This window comes from Galleria mellonella, unplaced genomic scaffold (assembly GCF_026898425.1).
Source record: "Galleria mellonella isolate WM207_F2 unplaced genomic scaffold, CSIRO_AGI_GalMel_v1 utg83, whole genome shotgun sequence".
Classification (NCBI taxonomy): domain Eukaryota; kingdom Metazoa; phylum Arthropoda; class Insecta; order Lepidoptera; family Pyralidae; genus Galleria; species Galleria mellonella.
In genome coordinates, this window is record NW_026442162.1 from 6,026,358 (window position 1) to 6,043,383 (window position 17,026).

Below are 17,026 nucleotides of genomic sequence, written 5' to 3' on the forward strand. Positions count from 1 at the left end.
CCCTAGAAACTTTCAAACTCATTGTTCCTACTTATAGAAGATGAAATCGCCTCAACCATCGATAATATTAGCTATATCATTTATATAATTTCAAGGACTTCGTAATGTTGGACCATTTCTTGAAAGTTAATGTCGCCATTATTGTCCCTCCATAAGGGGGGTTTTGCCAGTATATGCTACGTTTGGCAGGCGGTTTGGAACCGCAGTTAGGCTTTTGTGATGTTTTAAGAGGGACGCTGCTGTCCATCCCTCTATCATTACGAGTAAGTCCCTTGACATTCACAGGAAAGGAAGGGGGTGGCCAATTTTTTTTTTTGATGGGTGAAAATGATATGGTAACCTCGCGTGCGCTAACGGAATACGCTGGCGGAGCACCAGTGAAGGGTGATAGATGAGGATGAAAACAGGCCAGTTAGCCCATCATGATGAATTTTTCTAGAATTACCCATGATAGTTTCCAGGGAGAACCGCGAGGAGGTCGACCTGGTTGAGTATATTGCTAGCAATAGGATTCTCAGTCTCCATTACTAACAATCCCTTTCCCCCGGGGGTAGCCAATTTTGTGCCGGGACCACACGACTAATTTTGAATTGTTTGCTGTTGTGAATTCTATCTTAATTTTAATTTTTTATTTATTTTGTTGGAATATAATTATTTATTGTAAACTTGGCTTCATTTGATAAATAATCGACTGTAACTCTAAATATATAATCAAGCCAAGGCCACCTGGAAATAAAATTCCGAATTCTCGGACTCAATTTCTTATTTTTGTTTATACCGAAATCGATCCAGTTAATGAAGATTAACATTCCATTCGGCTTAAATCTCATCATAAAAGTTTAAAAGAACGATATTTTAACATTCTAAATAATTTTAAGCGGTATGTATTATGTAATTTCAACATGAAGTTTGAGTTTCGTTCGACCCCGAAATATCGGAAAACATTTCATGGTAGGCTCACTGATATATCCATCAAAACAAATTTCGATATTTCTTTTTTATCCTAAAGGAATACTACACTTGCGAATTGATCCCATTGAAATTTTATCAAAATCGGTTTTGTCTTAATTTAAGTCTATTTTTATTTTATGCAACACAATTATAAATTATTTGAAGTCGGCTGAAAATTTAGGTTTCTAATTAGTTCAAGTCATCTACACTTTTTTTTTTAAACAACTTAGAATGGCAAACAAACTGACGGCCCACCCAATGGAAAGTGGTAACCGTCACCTAGACATGAGCAGTACCATGGACATAACAGAATATACACTATTAATAATCGAATCAAATTAAAACATAGATGAATGTTGACATCCCTACAGCGTGCACGATTGCCGGCGCACGGATGCTCGTATACACAACGGTACCGAGTCGAACAATATGTTACATTACAACCATGACAAAGAAATCATCGTGTGAACATCCGACCTGAAGTAGAGAAGTTTCTGATGGTTGTACATTATCTTTTTGCCCACCCCTATATCTCTGTTGCCCACCCCAGGATGTAAGCGGAACTGTTAACTATGCGCTAGGAATGTCTATGAATAAATAATGTTCCTTTTTTAAATACGCCAATTCTAAATTATATAAATAGAGCACACCGAGCCTCAAAAACGCGTCAACTTTTTGTCAGCTAATATCCTATTTAGCTAACTCGTTTTTTTTTTATCAGTATTGTATAGACTTACGCATAAAATGTACCATATTTTGACGTATTTTGTAATAAATAAAATGAGTGTTTACTCATTAAAAAGATGCAGAAATTATAAAATAAAATAAATATAGAAGTTATAAAGGAATCACTCATAACTATTTATCACGCAAAATTGTATGAAAAATTTGACCCGTTTTTCTCGAAACATATGAAGACGCTATTTATATGATCTAAAACGCCAATATTTATTTTAATGAATGATAATGAAATGTGACCCTGCGCTAACGGGATACGCTAGCGGGGCACCAATGAGGGATGATAAGTGAGACGGAAAAGACAGGACAATTAGTCTATCATGACGAATACACCTAGCATTCAGCAGAATGGTTTCCAAGGGGGACCGCGTGGAGGTCGACCTGATGAAGTATATTGCTAGCAATGGGACTGGTAGTCGGCATTACTAACCTTACTCTTTTCCCCCCGTAGTCGATATTACCTACAGTATAGATTTATTTATTTATTTACACTTTATTGCACCATTTATAAAATAGTAAATACATTTAACTGTAACAAGAAATGATACAAAAGGCGACCTTATCGCTAAGCAATCTCTTCCAGACAAGGGTTTGGGTAGAGGGCACTGTTTAAAATAATATTGCTAATTAACAGTAATGTGTACATATTGAAATAAATATCTTTAGCCTGTATTATTGCAGTTCAATTGTAGAAAAGAAAAGAAATACTAAAAATAAACAAGACAAACGCCTTCGTATGCGACGAGAACAGTGCGGTACAAATTGACATGATTAGTCATGTACCCGTTTTGGAGTTAAATTTGCAAATATTGTCTGCCAACAACTATAGCATACGTATTATATCTAGAGCGAATCGTCTATTTGATTAATTACTTGTTGAAATGACTAATCTATTTTCAACCTATTTCTCCTTGAAGTAGGGCCTCAGTTTGTTTTTTTTTTTACGTTTTTAACCTCATAACTAAGTTTACCAGAGGGAGACTTTGTACAAAAGTCGATTGCTTGGGTACCTCTGTCTCATTGGTGTTCCAACCGTGAAGCAGTTGTGTTTGTATGGCTGTGTTTCGGTTTGAAGGGTGTGATATGCCGTGAATTTTCAGGGTACAGAGGAATAACACCTGAGTCCCCAGGAATGGCAACGCATGGGGGGTATCATGGGCGAATCAGTATACTTTGTTATGTCCATGGTACTGCTCATGTCTATAAGCGACGGTTACCACTTTCCATCAGACGGGCCGTCAGCTTGTTTACCATTCTAAGTTGTATTAAAAAAAAACCAATAATAATTGTCAAAAATTACATTACATCACAATTAATTTACAAATGCCATTAGTAAGGCATAGTATACAGTACAGTACAGTATTGGGCCTATATGTAAATATATCCTTTCAAATAAAGAATTTTCTAAATCGATTTAGAACTGACGGAGTTATGAGGTAACAAACGTTAAAATAATACAAGCGAATTAAAAACCTGCTTTTTGAAGTCGTTTAAAAATAAGTATAAATGTATTTTTAATTTTTATAAATTAGGGGTTTAGTTTTTATAGTTTTACGTACTACTTAAGACTTCGATTTAATTTTTTTTTTTATAACACTGAGGTGGCAAAAAAGCATACGGCCCACCTGATTGTAAACGGAACGCTTGCAATAGCAGGGGAATTACGCGCGCTTTGCCCTGAAGGGAAGACTCTGAAGAAACATCTTTGTCCCTTATTTTAAGAACCCAATGCTGTAGTCTCCTGGAAAAACCTCGACAGGGAGCTCATTCATCATTCAAACATCTCTGAAACCGCACCGAGTCCTGTCTAATGTCAGTAACCTTATAGCCTTATACTGAAATAATTTCAAAATGTAATCTCTGTTCCTCAGCCGTCGTAACTAACGCATTTGCACATCCGTTGCCATTTGCAGATATTGTGAACATCTGCTTTGTTTCATTCCGCTCGCCCGCCGCGCCGTGTCCGCGCCCTGTGCACACTTGTTCTTATTGCTTTCATTTTAAAGTATAGATGTCGCAGTCAAAACTCTTAACCAGCCAAAAGTAGTATTGTCTAGCAAAATCAGTCAAAAGTACTTTATGTAAAAAAGACCGTATGCTTTAGTCAATAATAGTTTAGACTAAAATAACAGTTAAAAGTACCTAACCTAACCGCAAATTTGCAGTCAAAAGTACTAAAAACCAATAAAATCAGTGAAAACCACTTTTGACCAACCTGTTCAGTCAAAAGTACTTTTCACTGATTTTGCTAGTCAATAGTGCTTTTGACTGGTTAAGAGTTTTGACTGCAACATAGACAAGTTTATTCCTAACCATTAAGAGTCGGGAGGAAAGGATTGTTAGTAATGCCAACTACCAGACCCATTGCTAGCAATATACCCTATCAGGTCGATCTCCACGTGGTCCCCCCTGGAAACCATCGTGTTGAATTCCAAGTGTGTTTATCACGATGGACTAACTGAGCTGTCTGTTCATTCTCACCTGTCGTCCCTCACTGGTGCCCCTCCAGTGTATACCGATAACGCAGGGGGGGTTATAATTCCATTATCACCCATTAAAAAAGTAAAAAAAATCCATACCTATCAAACTATCATAAAAATGTTTTTAAGCTAAATTTTCCAATGAAAGAATCGTAATTGACGTTTATCTTTTATTTTATATATTTTTTTATTAAAATTATATAAAATACAAGATAAAATTATTTATTAAAATAATTAATTCAATCGACATTTATACCTATTATATTATATAAATTTTACCTATATATATATATATATATATATATATATATATATATATATATATATATATATATATATATATATATATATATATATATGCATTTATACCTGTTAATAACATTTACATACCTGCAGTTTCTTGCAAATAAATATGGATATATAGCTATTAACAATTATATCGTGAGAGTTTATTGTACAATAAAGAGGAAAATAATAAAGGATACATTGACCGATAAGGACTGTTTACAATTACAAAGTAAAACACGGTTTAAACTTCCTATCTCCTGGGACAAGCCACCGGTTAACTGTTTAGGTTAGTAGGCTAGGTACTGTTTTAAATGATATCTATGTAGATTTTAAAGAAGCATTTAAGAATAGATAAAAACTTATTTACCGTGTTTAAAAACCCTGACTCCAAAAAAAATGTGTCTATGTGTCTGTCTGTGGCATCGTAGCTCTCACACGAATTGACCGATTATGATGCGTTTTTATTTTCGTTTGATAGCTGACGTGATCGAGGTTTGTTTGTGTCGAGACTTTTTTAAATTTTTTATATATATATATTTTAAATATATATATATATATATATATATATATATATATATATATATATATATATATATATATATATATATATATATATATATATATATATATATATATATATATAATATATATTTATCTAAGGAATGTAATTCTAAAATCGCTCTGGGTATAATAGTCTAAGAACTAGTTGCTAATTTCTGTGTGTATTCAAGTTTCAAACTTAGTAATGAAAAAAAAAATTATTTTAAATAAAAATGTAACACGAGTAGAATATATTAGGGTTGCCAGCACTCAGTTGCTACTTAAGGTGGTCAAATGACGAGCCTTGCTTACGGTAATTTTTTTTATAGGCAACCTTATGTAACAACTTCAATAGAAAAAGTATTAAGCAATCGCGTAGATTGTATCAAAAACAACCAATTACTATATTGAACCTATAGACAAAATACACACTTCTCGTGTTTAATTAACTCGACATACTTTACACTACATAATAAAATCGTAGGGATCCAAAACGATATCTTTATATTAAGATTTTTCCGTAAACGAACTATAACTAAATGAACTATAATCCCTTTGTGTACAAAATATATTTTAATCTGTACAGCCCTAAGGTGAACCTTTGAATATATAATACTGTTGAAACGTGTTGATTTTGTAACTAATATCTAAATATTATATACAATATAGGAAATAAACAAGACAATTTACAAACACAACGATACAGTTGTATAAGTACAGTAAGGCAGTCTTATTGCTGAGAGCAATCTTTTCAAGACAACCTTAGGGTAGTGGACTAATTGTTGTACAAGTATATATATATATAACCGCTTACTATTTTATTTTTTTACGGATGATAATGGAATAGTAACCTCGCCTGCACTATCGGTATATGCTGGCGGGGCACCAGTTTTAGCCCATCGTGATGAATACACCAGGAATTTAGGCGAACCACGTGGAATTTGACCTGACAGGGTATAAAATCAATTATATATTATTTATTAGACTATATTATTTATTAATATCACCGCAGGCGTTCGATTAGGAGTCGAAAACCGCAGTCACCTTGTATCTTGTCCACCTATCTATTGATGTAAGATGACACTTGAATGAAGCCATACTGTTTGTAAGTTCTAATATGTGGTAATCCTACTAACATTAAGAAGGTGAATGTTTAATACATGTTTTGTTTTATACCATTTAGGTGTCAAAGAAGTATACGGCCCACCTAATGGTAAGCGTTAGGAAAAGAGGGGATTGATAGTAATGGGAATTAACAATCTCATTGCTAGCAATATACCCTATTAGGTCGACCTCCACGCGGTTCCCCCTGGAAACTATTGTGGTTGATTTATTGTTAGTCACGATAGGCCAACTGATCTGCTTCATTCTCACCTGACATCCCTCACTGGCGTCCCGCCACGTTATACGTATATATATACGTTAGTACAGGCGAGGTAACCATTCCATTATCATCCATTAAAAAAAAATGATCGTGTTAATTCCCATTTCTTATAAACCATAGACCATGCAACGCTAAAGTCTGAAAGTTAATATTTAATAAACTTTTACGGTCCCATCTTTCATGCTCACCTTGAGGATATCAGAGCCGGAAGTTGAAACAAGTTTTACCAGGGCTCCTTATGGCTTGAGCCTTGAATATTTAAAACTGCCGGTAATAGTATAAAATGAAAAATGAAACTTAAAACTACTACAATATAGTGGCAAAGAAAACTGATATTTTTTTTTAAATTTTTTTTTATGCAACTTAGAATGGCAAACAAGCTGACGGGCCACCTGATGGAAAGTGGTAACCGTCGCCTATAGACATGAGCAGTACCATGGACATAACAGAGTATACCGTTTCACCCATTATACGCCCCATGCGTTGCCATTCCTGAGGACTCAGGTGTTATTCCTCTGTACCCAGTAAATTGTATAGGTATTCTGTTTTTGAAGTTTTTTTGTACGTATAAGTTGTCTATCCTTATTCAACCGACTTCAATAAGGAACAGGGTCTCAGTTTGATTTTTTTTAAATTGTAAATCGATTTGGAAGTCTTTTTTTTTGTTGAAAAGATATGCTGTATCTGTAAGATTGGACGCATAGAAATATTATCTAAATTGTTTCACTTGTTTAGTACAATTGAAATCGTTGTTTTTTTTTGTTGAACACAATCTTATTTATTTGTGTATTACACATTGCAGAATTATCTATCGTCAACTCGGATTCGATTTTCAATTTTTTTTTTACAATCGATAGAGTTTACTTCCATATTAAATGATTTTAGAAATATGTTTAGAATTGGTATCCTAACCACGTGACGTAGGGGGAGGGGGAAAGGGGTTGTTAGTAATGGAGACTGAGAATCCCATTGCTAGCAATGTACCCAACCAGGTCGACCTCCTCGCGGTTCTCCCTGAATATTATCATGGTTAATTCCTGATGAATTCATCATGATGGGCTAACTGGCCTGTTTTCATTCTCATCTGTCACCCTTCACTGGTGCTCCGCCAGCGTGTCCCTTTAGTGCAGACGGGGCTAGCATACCATTTTCACCCATCAAAAAAAAAAACCACGTGACGTAGTCACAAAAAGATTCAGACGAATCGAGAACCCCCATCGATTGGAACTTGCTCAAAAATAAGCTTAGTTTCATGAATAAATCGTTGCGTTTTCTATTATTATACTTATTCCGTTACAGCCTATGTACAACACATGTGCGAGCCAGACAATGGTGCCAACGTAGGCGTCTGGCCTTGATCGATCCCTGTACAGACGGCGGCGGCGGTCCTGCGTAGGCCCTATCTTATCCTCGCAAAAATTGCTAAATTAGCCGTGCTAGAATTGGGATCAGCAAATATGATCTCGGATCTTTGTAATCACTAATACTGTGACCTTTATCATACGCTCTATTACCGTAATGTTATATTATATAGAAGTAAATTACATTTTATTTTAGAATAGAAAAGAGGTAATTTTTATTCAGTTAGACTTGCTGTCAAGTAAGTCTTTACAAGCTGTCAATTTTTCATGATTCTACTGCTGGATTCGAGATGTTATCTGCTGAGAAGAACCCGTAAGAAACTCAACAATACTTTTCAATTTTCGTATTTCAGATACCACTGTGTGTATTGTGTACATAGGGTAGATGGAGGCGAATCGGATCACTTTTTCTTTGAGGTTGAGCAAATCATACTAAAGTGTTATATAATGTTACTTTATTAATAAAAACATAAGAAGTAACAATCAGCTATTAAATAAACATTTGAAAACATAAATCATACTTATATTCTCTTAATTAGCTATTAAAAACTATAAAAAGAAAAATATCCGAATCGCCCCAGTTTTCGGGGTGAATCGGATCGTACACAAATGGCTGTGTTATGTTTTATTTCGTGAATTCTTCTTGTAATCCTTATAAAAATACCAGAGGGAGACTTTGTACAACTGCTTCACGGTTGAAACACAAATGGGACAGAGGTACCCAAGCAATCGACTTTTGTACAAAGTCTCCCTCTGGTATAAACCTACTGTGCTTACATACAGAATTATAATAAACGTATTTAAACCGACTCCAGATATTTCTGAGCCGCTTCTAATATAATATCTTTGACAGGTTTCTACTAAAAACATCAATGATGTTTATAATATTTTTTTTTATACTACTTAGAATGGCAAACAAGCTGACGGCCCACCTGATGGAAAGTGGTAACCGTCGCCTACAGACATGAGCAGTACCATGGACATAACAAAGTATACCGTTTCGCCCATGATACCCCCCATGCGTTGCCATTACTGAGGACTCAGATGTTATTCCTCTGTACCCAGTAAATTCACGCCATATTCCACCCTTCAAACCGAAACACAGCCATGCAAACACAACTACTTCACGGTAGAAACACGATAGGGACAGAAGTACCCAAGCAATCGACTTTTGTACAAAGTCTCCCTCTGGTATTTAATAACTGTATAATAATATATCCTAGCTTAGTCATTTAGTACATAATATAGGTATGTCATAAATAAATAATTAGCATCAGTAGCTATTTAAAATTTTAATAGTCCATTATTAATATTATTATTTAAGTAATTAAGATAAATCACCAGAGGGAGACTTTGTATTAAAGTCGATTGCTTGGGTACTTCTGTCCCATTCGTGTTTCAACCGTGAAGTAGTTGTGTTTCCATGGCTGTGTTTCGGTTTGAAGGGTGGGATATGCCGTGAATTTACTGGGTACAGAGGAATAACATCTGAGTCCTCAGGAATGGCAACGCACGGGGGGTATCATGGGCGAAACAGTATACTCTGTTATGTTAATGGTACTGCTAGTGTCTATAGGCGACGGTTACCACTTTCCATCAGGCGGGCCGTCTGCTTGTTTGCCATTCTAAGTTGTATTAAAAAAAAAAAAACATAATTTACATTAATATAATAAAAAAAGAAATATTGCATTGTTACACATATTTAATATATTATTGCATTCTTAATTACATTGCACCGAGGGTTCAGAGTCGTAAAGATGTTACCTCGAAACTAATTAGAATATTCCCTTTCTCCCTTGCGATCTGGAATGGTTACCACTTTCCATCAGGCGGGCCGTCTGCTTATTTGCCATTCTAAGTTGTATTAAAAAAAAACATAATTTACATTAATATAATAAAAAAAGAAATATTACATTGTTACACATATTTAATATATTATTGCATTCTTAATTACATTGCACCGAGGGTTCAGAGTCGTAAAGATGTTACCTCGAAACTAATTAGAATATTCCCTTTCTCCCTTGCGATCTGGAATGCGTCCACCATTTGATGTTCGGGCCCTTTACAGTATCGATACATGAATATATGGATTAGATTTTAATATTCATTTGGTATTAGGTCGTACATATGTATTGTGTATAGATGCGGCCATAAATTGGTATTATATACACATGAAAAGATTTATTGGTAGTTATGTTTTTTTTTTTATACAACTTTAAATGGCATACAAGCTGACGGCCCACCTGATGGAAAGTGGTAACCGTCGCCTATAGACATGAGCAGTACCATGAACATAACAGAGTATACTGTTTCGCCCATGATACCCCCCATGCGTTGCCATTCCTGAGGACTCATGTGTTATTCCTCTGTACCCAGTAAATTCACGCCATATCCCCACCCTTCAAACCGAAACACAGCCATGCAAACACAACTGCTTCACGGTTGAAACACGAATGGGACAGAGGTACTCAAGCTTTTCAATTAAGAGTTTCGTCTTGTCGGTGCAACTAATTCATGCATCTTCTTCCATCCAGTCTTATCCCAGGCCATATCCTTGACCTCCCTATACGACATGACGCCTAGTGTTTCCTTTATCTGTCCCATGTAGTTATTCCTCGGTCTTCCTCTTCCTCTTTTGGCCTCTATTTTTCCTTCTACTATGCTCTTAAAACATCGTCAGGTCGTATAAGGTGGCCGAACATTTTGCCTCTTCTATTCTCTATTGTTTGAATTAAAGTTCTTTTCTCGTTCATTCTTTTCAGAACTTCCTATATACGTATTTTAAGGTACATATTTACTGTTTACATAAAATATTTATCAAATTTGATTCAGAACTGGTGACGTAATCGCGTAACTAACTAAAAGGACGAATTGAGAAGTTGCTTCTTTAAGAAGTCCTATTAATGAAAATAATACAGATTAACACAAAAAATATAGAGATACGCGTCAATACGTCTACCAGGAACGAATATTACGCGTATTTCATGAATAATTTATCTCCCTAGTCAATATTAATGACACAACTTTTGAACCCTGATTACTTGTCTGTGAACGTGTTTTTCATAATTAACAATTTTCGGCAGATACTTTTTCAGAAATAATATTTATATTCCGCCGTCTGGTCCTGACATAGAATAGGCTACCCTTCCTTTCCCGTGGGTGTCGTAAGAGGCGACTAAGGGAACTTAAAGGTCGAGGGATGAGCAGCAGCGTCCCTCTTAAAACATCACTAAAAACCTATCTGCGATTGCCAACTTTCCTGCCAAACGTGGCAACTGCTGGCAAAACTCTTCTGGGGAAGACTTATCTCCAGCAGTGGACAGTTAACGGTTGTAATGAAGAGGATGATGATTATTTACATTAAAAGACAAATGGTGTCATTAGAGAAAAATATGGACAGAAAGACGATGTAGTGACAAAGATCGAAAAGGGAATGTTACGTTGATTTGGCCATTTCGATTGGATGGATGAAAGAAAAAATACAGAAAAGATTTATCAAGCACGAATGAATGGAGATGTTGGTAGGGGCCAGCCTAGATGGATGTATGTCGACCAAATAGGCGACGTGCTGAAAAAGGGTTAAATTATAAAATAAAATAAAAAGTATCCTAACCCAGTGTGTGTGAGTAGATTGATGAATGTGAAGACAACGTAAGACGTCTGTTTGAATCGAAGCATTTGACATTCTATTATTTTTGCTTACACTTACTTTGGAGATAGAACAGTTATTTATTTCTACCTACAACTAACCAAGCCCTTCGTACATCACGATACTCATAAGATACTTGAATACAAACGTGACGTTTTACTTCATGATTTATTCGCATTATGTTACTAAATATAAAGTTAATTACCTACGTATATTGCTGTATAAGTGACGTTTAAAATAATGTATCCAATGAGTAATCATACAACTTTTTTATTTTTTATAAAAATGGCAAACTCAAGAAATGAAATAATTTGTAATAAACGTTTTAAGTGTGTTTCTACCCGACCCCATTCATCTGTATCTTATGCCGTAAGTTGTGATAAAGTAATCCAGAATAATTTTGTTTCTTGTATTATAAATTTATTTTTCCACCGCCGGCGTTTTGATGAGATTGAAGACTGCGGATATCATGTTGCTTCTCAGGAACACGTAGAATACTAATAGCAAAGTGTTCAATTCACCATTTAAATATATAATAATAAAACCATACAGTCACATTAATCACTTTGTCCTTATACTAAGACACCTTACACATCCCAGAACACTCAGATCAGATCGAAATATTTTCTATAATTATTTTTCTTTTCAACTTAAAAAAAAGCAGTTGATGTCGTTGCCTATAAACACGAACAGTACCATCGTAATCGTACTTATACTTACAAATATGGTGACGTCTGATGCCCATAGAATCTTTTGTTGTACAAAAGTCGATTGCTTGGCTACCTCTGTCCCATTCGTGTTTCAACCGTAAAGCAGTTGTGTTTGCATGGCTGTGTTTCAGTTTGAAGGGTGGGATATGGCGTGAATTTACTGGGTACAGAGGAATAACATCTGAGTCCTGAGGAATGGCAACGCATGGGGGTATCATGGGCGAAACAGTATACTCTGTTATGTCCATGGTACTGCTCATGTTTATAGGCGACGGTTACCACTTTCCATTAGGTGGGCCGTCAGCTTGTTTGCCATTCTAAGTTGTATAAAAAAAAACCTATTTTTTAATGGGATAAATATAGAAAGATATCCCTATTTGCGCTAACAGTATACGCTAGAAGCCTAAGATGTTATCTGTACTCTGTAATATGACTGCTAAATCCCACTCTTTAAATAAGTTCACAAATAAGAGAAAACTAAAACGGAAAACAAGTGATATTTTACCTCGGGTAACTCTAATTCGGTTATAATATAGCCGACTAGTTGTAACGTGAACGAAGGGATTGTAAGGTACTTGTCGCCTACGCAACCCTACCAACGCCATGGTTCGATAGTGTTATCACTCACTACCACTTTCATCTGTTATTCGACGTCCTTTTATTAAAACAAATATTACATTGTATTTTAATACAATGTAATATATATATAACAAACTAAGACATTATCGTAAAAGTACATATCTTCCACTGTTGTATACGTATTACAGTGCAGATATGTATATCTATATCGCGTTTGTGCGAGGATCAGGCAATGTCCTCGTCAGAACACCGCTTGGCAATGTTTAAACTAAGCCAGAAACAACGCAAAATCGATATGGCTGCCGTAGCAGGCGGACGCGCGCCGCCGCTACCACCAAATTATATTCTCAGCTAAATCCGACCGGCACGTGACTCAACTTGTTGCCACTGTGAAAGACAAAGCTATACTATTTTGTTGCTGTAATTGGCACAGGTTTTTAAGGTTCCGTAACTTTTAATATAAAGTCTATCCGCATTGGCCTACTAAGATTATCTTCCTATCTCCTTAAAAAAGGCACATTTTTATTCTCAGATATGTTTTTGCGGGTAGTTAAAAGCTTCGTGTACATCCTAGGGTGGGTCCGTCAAGACACTTGAGAAAACAGCTAAGGTTGCAAGCTGAAATGTCCACTTTTATATCCCTAAAGCCTTAAATATTAACTTTTAGCGGACTAACTTGATTGTAATCAGGGCCTGCTTTATTCACAGTGTAGGCACTTCTGCACCAGGAATGAATTTTTTTCAGAAAATCAGAGTCAAATAACGTTAATACTAAGCTGCTGTGAGTGATGTCAACAATTCTCGGGAAGACTTGTTTAGGGCTAACAGTACATATTACAAATGCTAGCTAATCTACCGTAAAACTGGAGTTTGTTTTGTATCATTAGAATTTTAATTTACTGCATTATTGCTTACATTGATCGTTTTTATTTACCATTTTACGACCTAAAACAACTCTAATATGCTCACCCTCTGACTACAAAGTGATCTAAAACTATACTATATTCGATGTGACTTTAATCTTAATTTGTAAAAAATAAAGCGCAGTTTTGTTTGTGATGAAATACAGTTAAATAATTGAATATATGAGTTTCTAACTCATTTTTCAACTGAGCTGTTTTTTTACTCTTTCACACAATATTAGTAGGTATTTTAATAATATAGAAGATTGCAAGTTAGTTACTAGCTTAGCATTTACTTTTTCAACTAATTAAAATCCTATTATTAATTAATTTTAATTATTTTATTTTAATTTTAATAAATAATTAATTGATGTTATTACGTTAACTTCTTTTATTTGAATGTTTTCAAGTGAGCACACATAAATCGTCTATTATTCTGTTATTTCTTTCAAAACATAATTGATCTAAAATCACTCTCTAAAGGTATAACACGAATTCGAGTAATAAAATTAACAAGTATAACAAACACGTCGAACAAGTTATTAAATTATATGCCCCACGTTGGGCGCCAGTCCGACGAGAATGCAACTGTTGGCGGCGTATCGCCATTTCATTAATATAATAAAATGATAATATAATATGCTATTTATTGAAATAAACTATATTTCTTGAAATGTATTATTACAGTTCAAAGTAATTTAATTGAACTACAGGTATAGGTTTACATTATAAGACTATATATAAGAAATAAATAAATTGTAATGTAATATAGAGATTTTTATTATTTCACAGAACTACGTGAAATTAAATTGTATGCGTTCACCTTATATTTTGGCAAAACGCCATATACTTAACATAAATATTGTTTTTAAGTTCATTAAAAGTCTTGCTTCTAAGACAAATGACAACTTTTGACAAAGTTTTATTGGTGAGTCAATTCGCTAACAAACTTTTATTGAGGAAACTGATTTATCACAGTGGCGGTATGATCTATAGCGTAAACATCTGAGGGAAACACCCGGTGTTTTGGCAACTCTTGTGTTTGGCAGCTTTGAGGGTTTCACATAAACATACATAAAATTCTCTTGTACTTTTTATAGACATATTATAGGCAATCATTGATATCCTAGAATTATATTAGTCCTATTAGTTAGTTAATGTAAGTTTTATCGAAACTATATCTATTATGTATATTATTGAGAGGCAGACTGACGCCATGTCTTGGTATTTCCACGTCAATTTCAGTTTGTATGCATCAGTTGAGGCTTAGTGCTGGAATTCCCAGTTATTACCGCAGGGCGACGTGTTCTCGAGGTTGTTGGCCGGAATCGATCCACCGGCGCACCACGGACGCCGGTGTTACCGGTGCACGGGGTTAGGACACCATGATCACTGCAGTCGACAAACCTATTATTCTCTCTCAATGTTACCTATTTCAAAATAGATCCACATTAATTTATAAGACATCAATTTTTTCCTAACTTCAGAGGATTACCCTGCAATAGTGGTGTTATCTGCAGTTGCTTTTTCGAATATATTTCTGCCAGTTGTTTTCACTTGAGTATTGAAAGTATTAATGATCTCATCGACTTTATCTTGCATAGTTTTTCAAAATAGGAAATCAATCGGAAGCAATTCGAGTGGCGAAACAAATTCAACGTGGCGTTGCCGACTGTTAATTGGCTGCGGGTGGCGGCGCCTAGACGGCGGCGGAACCGCCGCATGGTACCCCCCACTGCGCCCCCTCCATGTAGCCTCCCGTACACCCCTCCACTGCTCGACGTTTTTATGAGCGAGAAGCCCGTCGAGACCCGAACGAGTCTGGACGGCTCTTAAATTACTTTTTCTTGCCAGACCTAGAACCCTCGTAGTTGCTATGTGCGATTTAACCTTCTTCGTCTTTTACACCTGAGAAGTGATTTTTCTCTTACTTCAGTGGAATATGCTTAATATTCCACTTCAGCACGTCTCAATGACATTACATATCCCTGAACATACTTGTTCCTTTTGTAAGATAATAAGGGACTATTTGGGTTTTATGATAACACTGCATCGTCATAGGGGGGACTCGACGTAAAGTAATAGATGTCGTGGATGACATTATTTTTCCATTTGGTAGGCTTATTTTCTTGTGCGGGTTATCAAGTTAGGGACGGTAGCGCGCAAGGGGTGGAAGCGGGGGTGGGTCCGCAGGGCGGGGGGTGCGGGGTGCGGCTATCGACCGGTACCCTCCCCCCGGCGTGGCTCAGTTTCCGGGCGAGAGTCGCGCAGTCCGCCGGCGCCGCGACGCGACTCCGTCACACCGTTAGATAGTCAATTTGAATCTGTCATCATGCTGATAGGGCTCGTTCGGGACTCGGTGATGCAGTGCTTCTGCCACTCATGCCGCGCGCCCGTACTACCAGCAGGTTGGGACAGCTGCACCAGTGGACCCTGAATTCTACACGCAAAACCATAAAATCTGACCGGTGACGCCGCTGCCACTCGTTGCGGAGATAATCTTTCACAGACGTGTTGCCTGATCAGGATCTTTGTAAACTGTTATTGTATTGGTTTCTAATCAAATAATCTTTATGCTTATTATTTCACATTTTTTGTCTAAGGGTAATCTTGAAATCTGTAAAAAAATAGATATCCTGGTACTGTTTCTGCTATGTGAAAGCAAATTTATATTTTTATATAATACAGTTCATTGTTTCATCCACAGTGAGATTTCCAGGTACATACGAATAGAATAAAATTATCGTACACTAATCAACCAAGTAGATGCAGAAAGCCGGCCGGCCGGCCGGTGTAACTGTTTTAAAATATGATTGATTTACCACGTGGTCTACTAACTTTACTCAAGTTTGAAGTCCAGAGATGCTGAGTTCTATAAAAAAAAATACATTTTCTATTTATCTATACTAAGATTTATAGATAATATCAGATCTTTCAAGTGGATCATTTTGATTATCTGTTTAATTAACTGCTTCTAGTTCTTCTATTTTATCATTATTAACTACGTCTTAAATCACTAGATTTAATAATATTAATGTTGATCTGGTTAGTAAAGTTTATTTTCTGTAAAATATAATAATTCCTTAATTGAACTGCGCTTTGTAACTATTGAATCCACCTTATTAAAGGTCACTTTTTACAATTTTATTGAGATTGTTTTTACATTTTATGTTCATGCATTTATTAATCTTCTCTATTTCTTAACTGTATGAGCAAATCTGTATAGAAGCTGAGTGAGTTACTCATCCTAATATAATATACATGAATGAAATTAGAGATTACCTGAAAAGGCTAAGCCAATAAGTTGCAAAGAAAGCAATAACGTATGCTATATTAGGACTAATTGGCATTCTTCTATTTCTTATCTATTCTAAAAAAGAAAAAAATTAGTTTATATAATAACTTGTCTTAATTTTCCAGCAAAATAGTATCGAAAATTGATTG

At 35.6% G+C, this 17,026-nt stretch overlaps 1 protein-coding gene across 3 annotated transcripts in view; it reads left to right on the top strand.

The window, feature by feature from the left end:
* The window catches only part of LOC113516663 (inner centromere protein B), a 50,794-nt gene that overhangs the window by 11,013 nt on the left and 22,755 nt on the right, over positions 1–17,026 (top strand). The window contains exon 1 of one of the 3 annotated variants that reach the window (XM_026901119.3): positions 15,826–15,990. The exons of 1 other annotated variant lie outside the window; for it this stretch is intronic. In XM_026901119.3, the coding sequence (XP_026756920.3) occupies positions 15,915–15,990 (76 nt within the window). In that variant the 5' untranslated portion in view covers positions 15,826–15,914. Of the gene's footprint in view, positions 1–15,825; positions 15,991–17,026 lie in introns of those variants that run through there. One more of the 3 variants, XM_031907746.2, reaches the window with a different exon arrangement.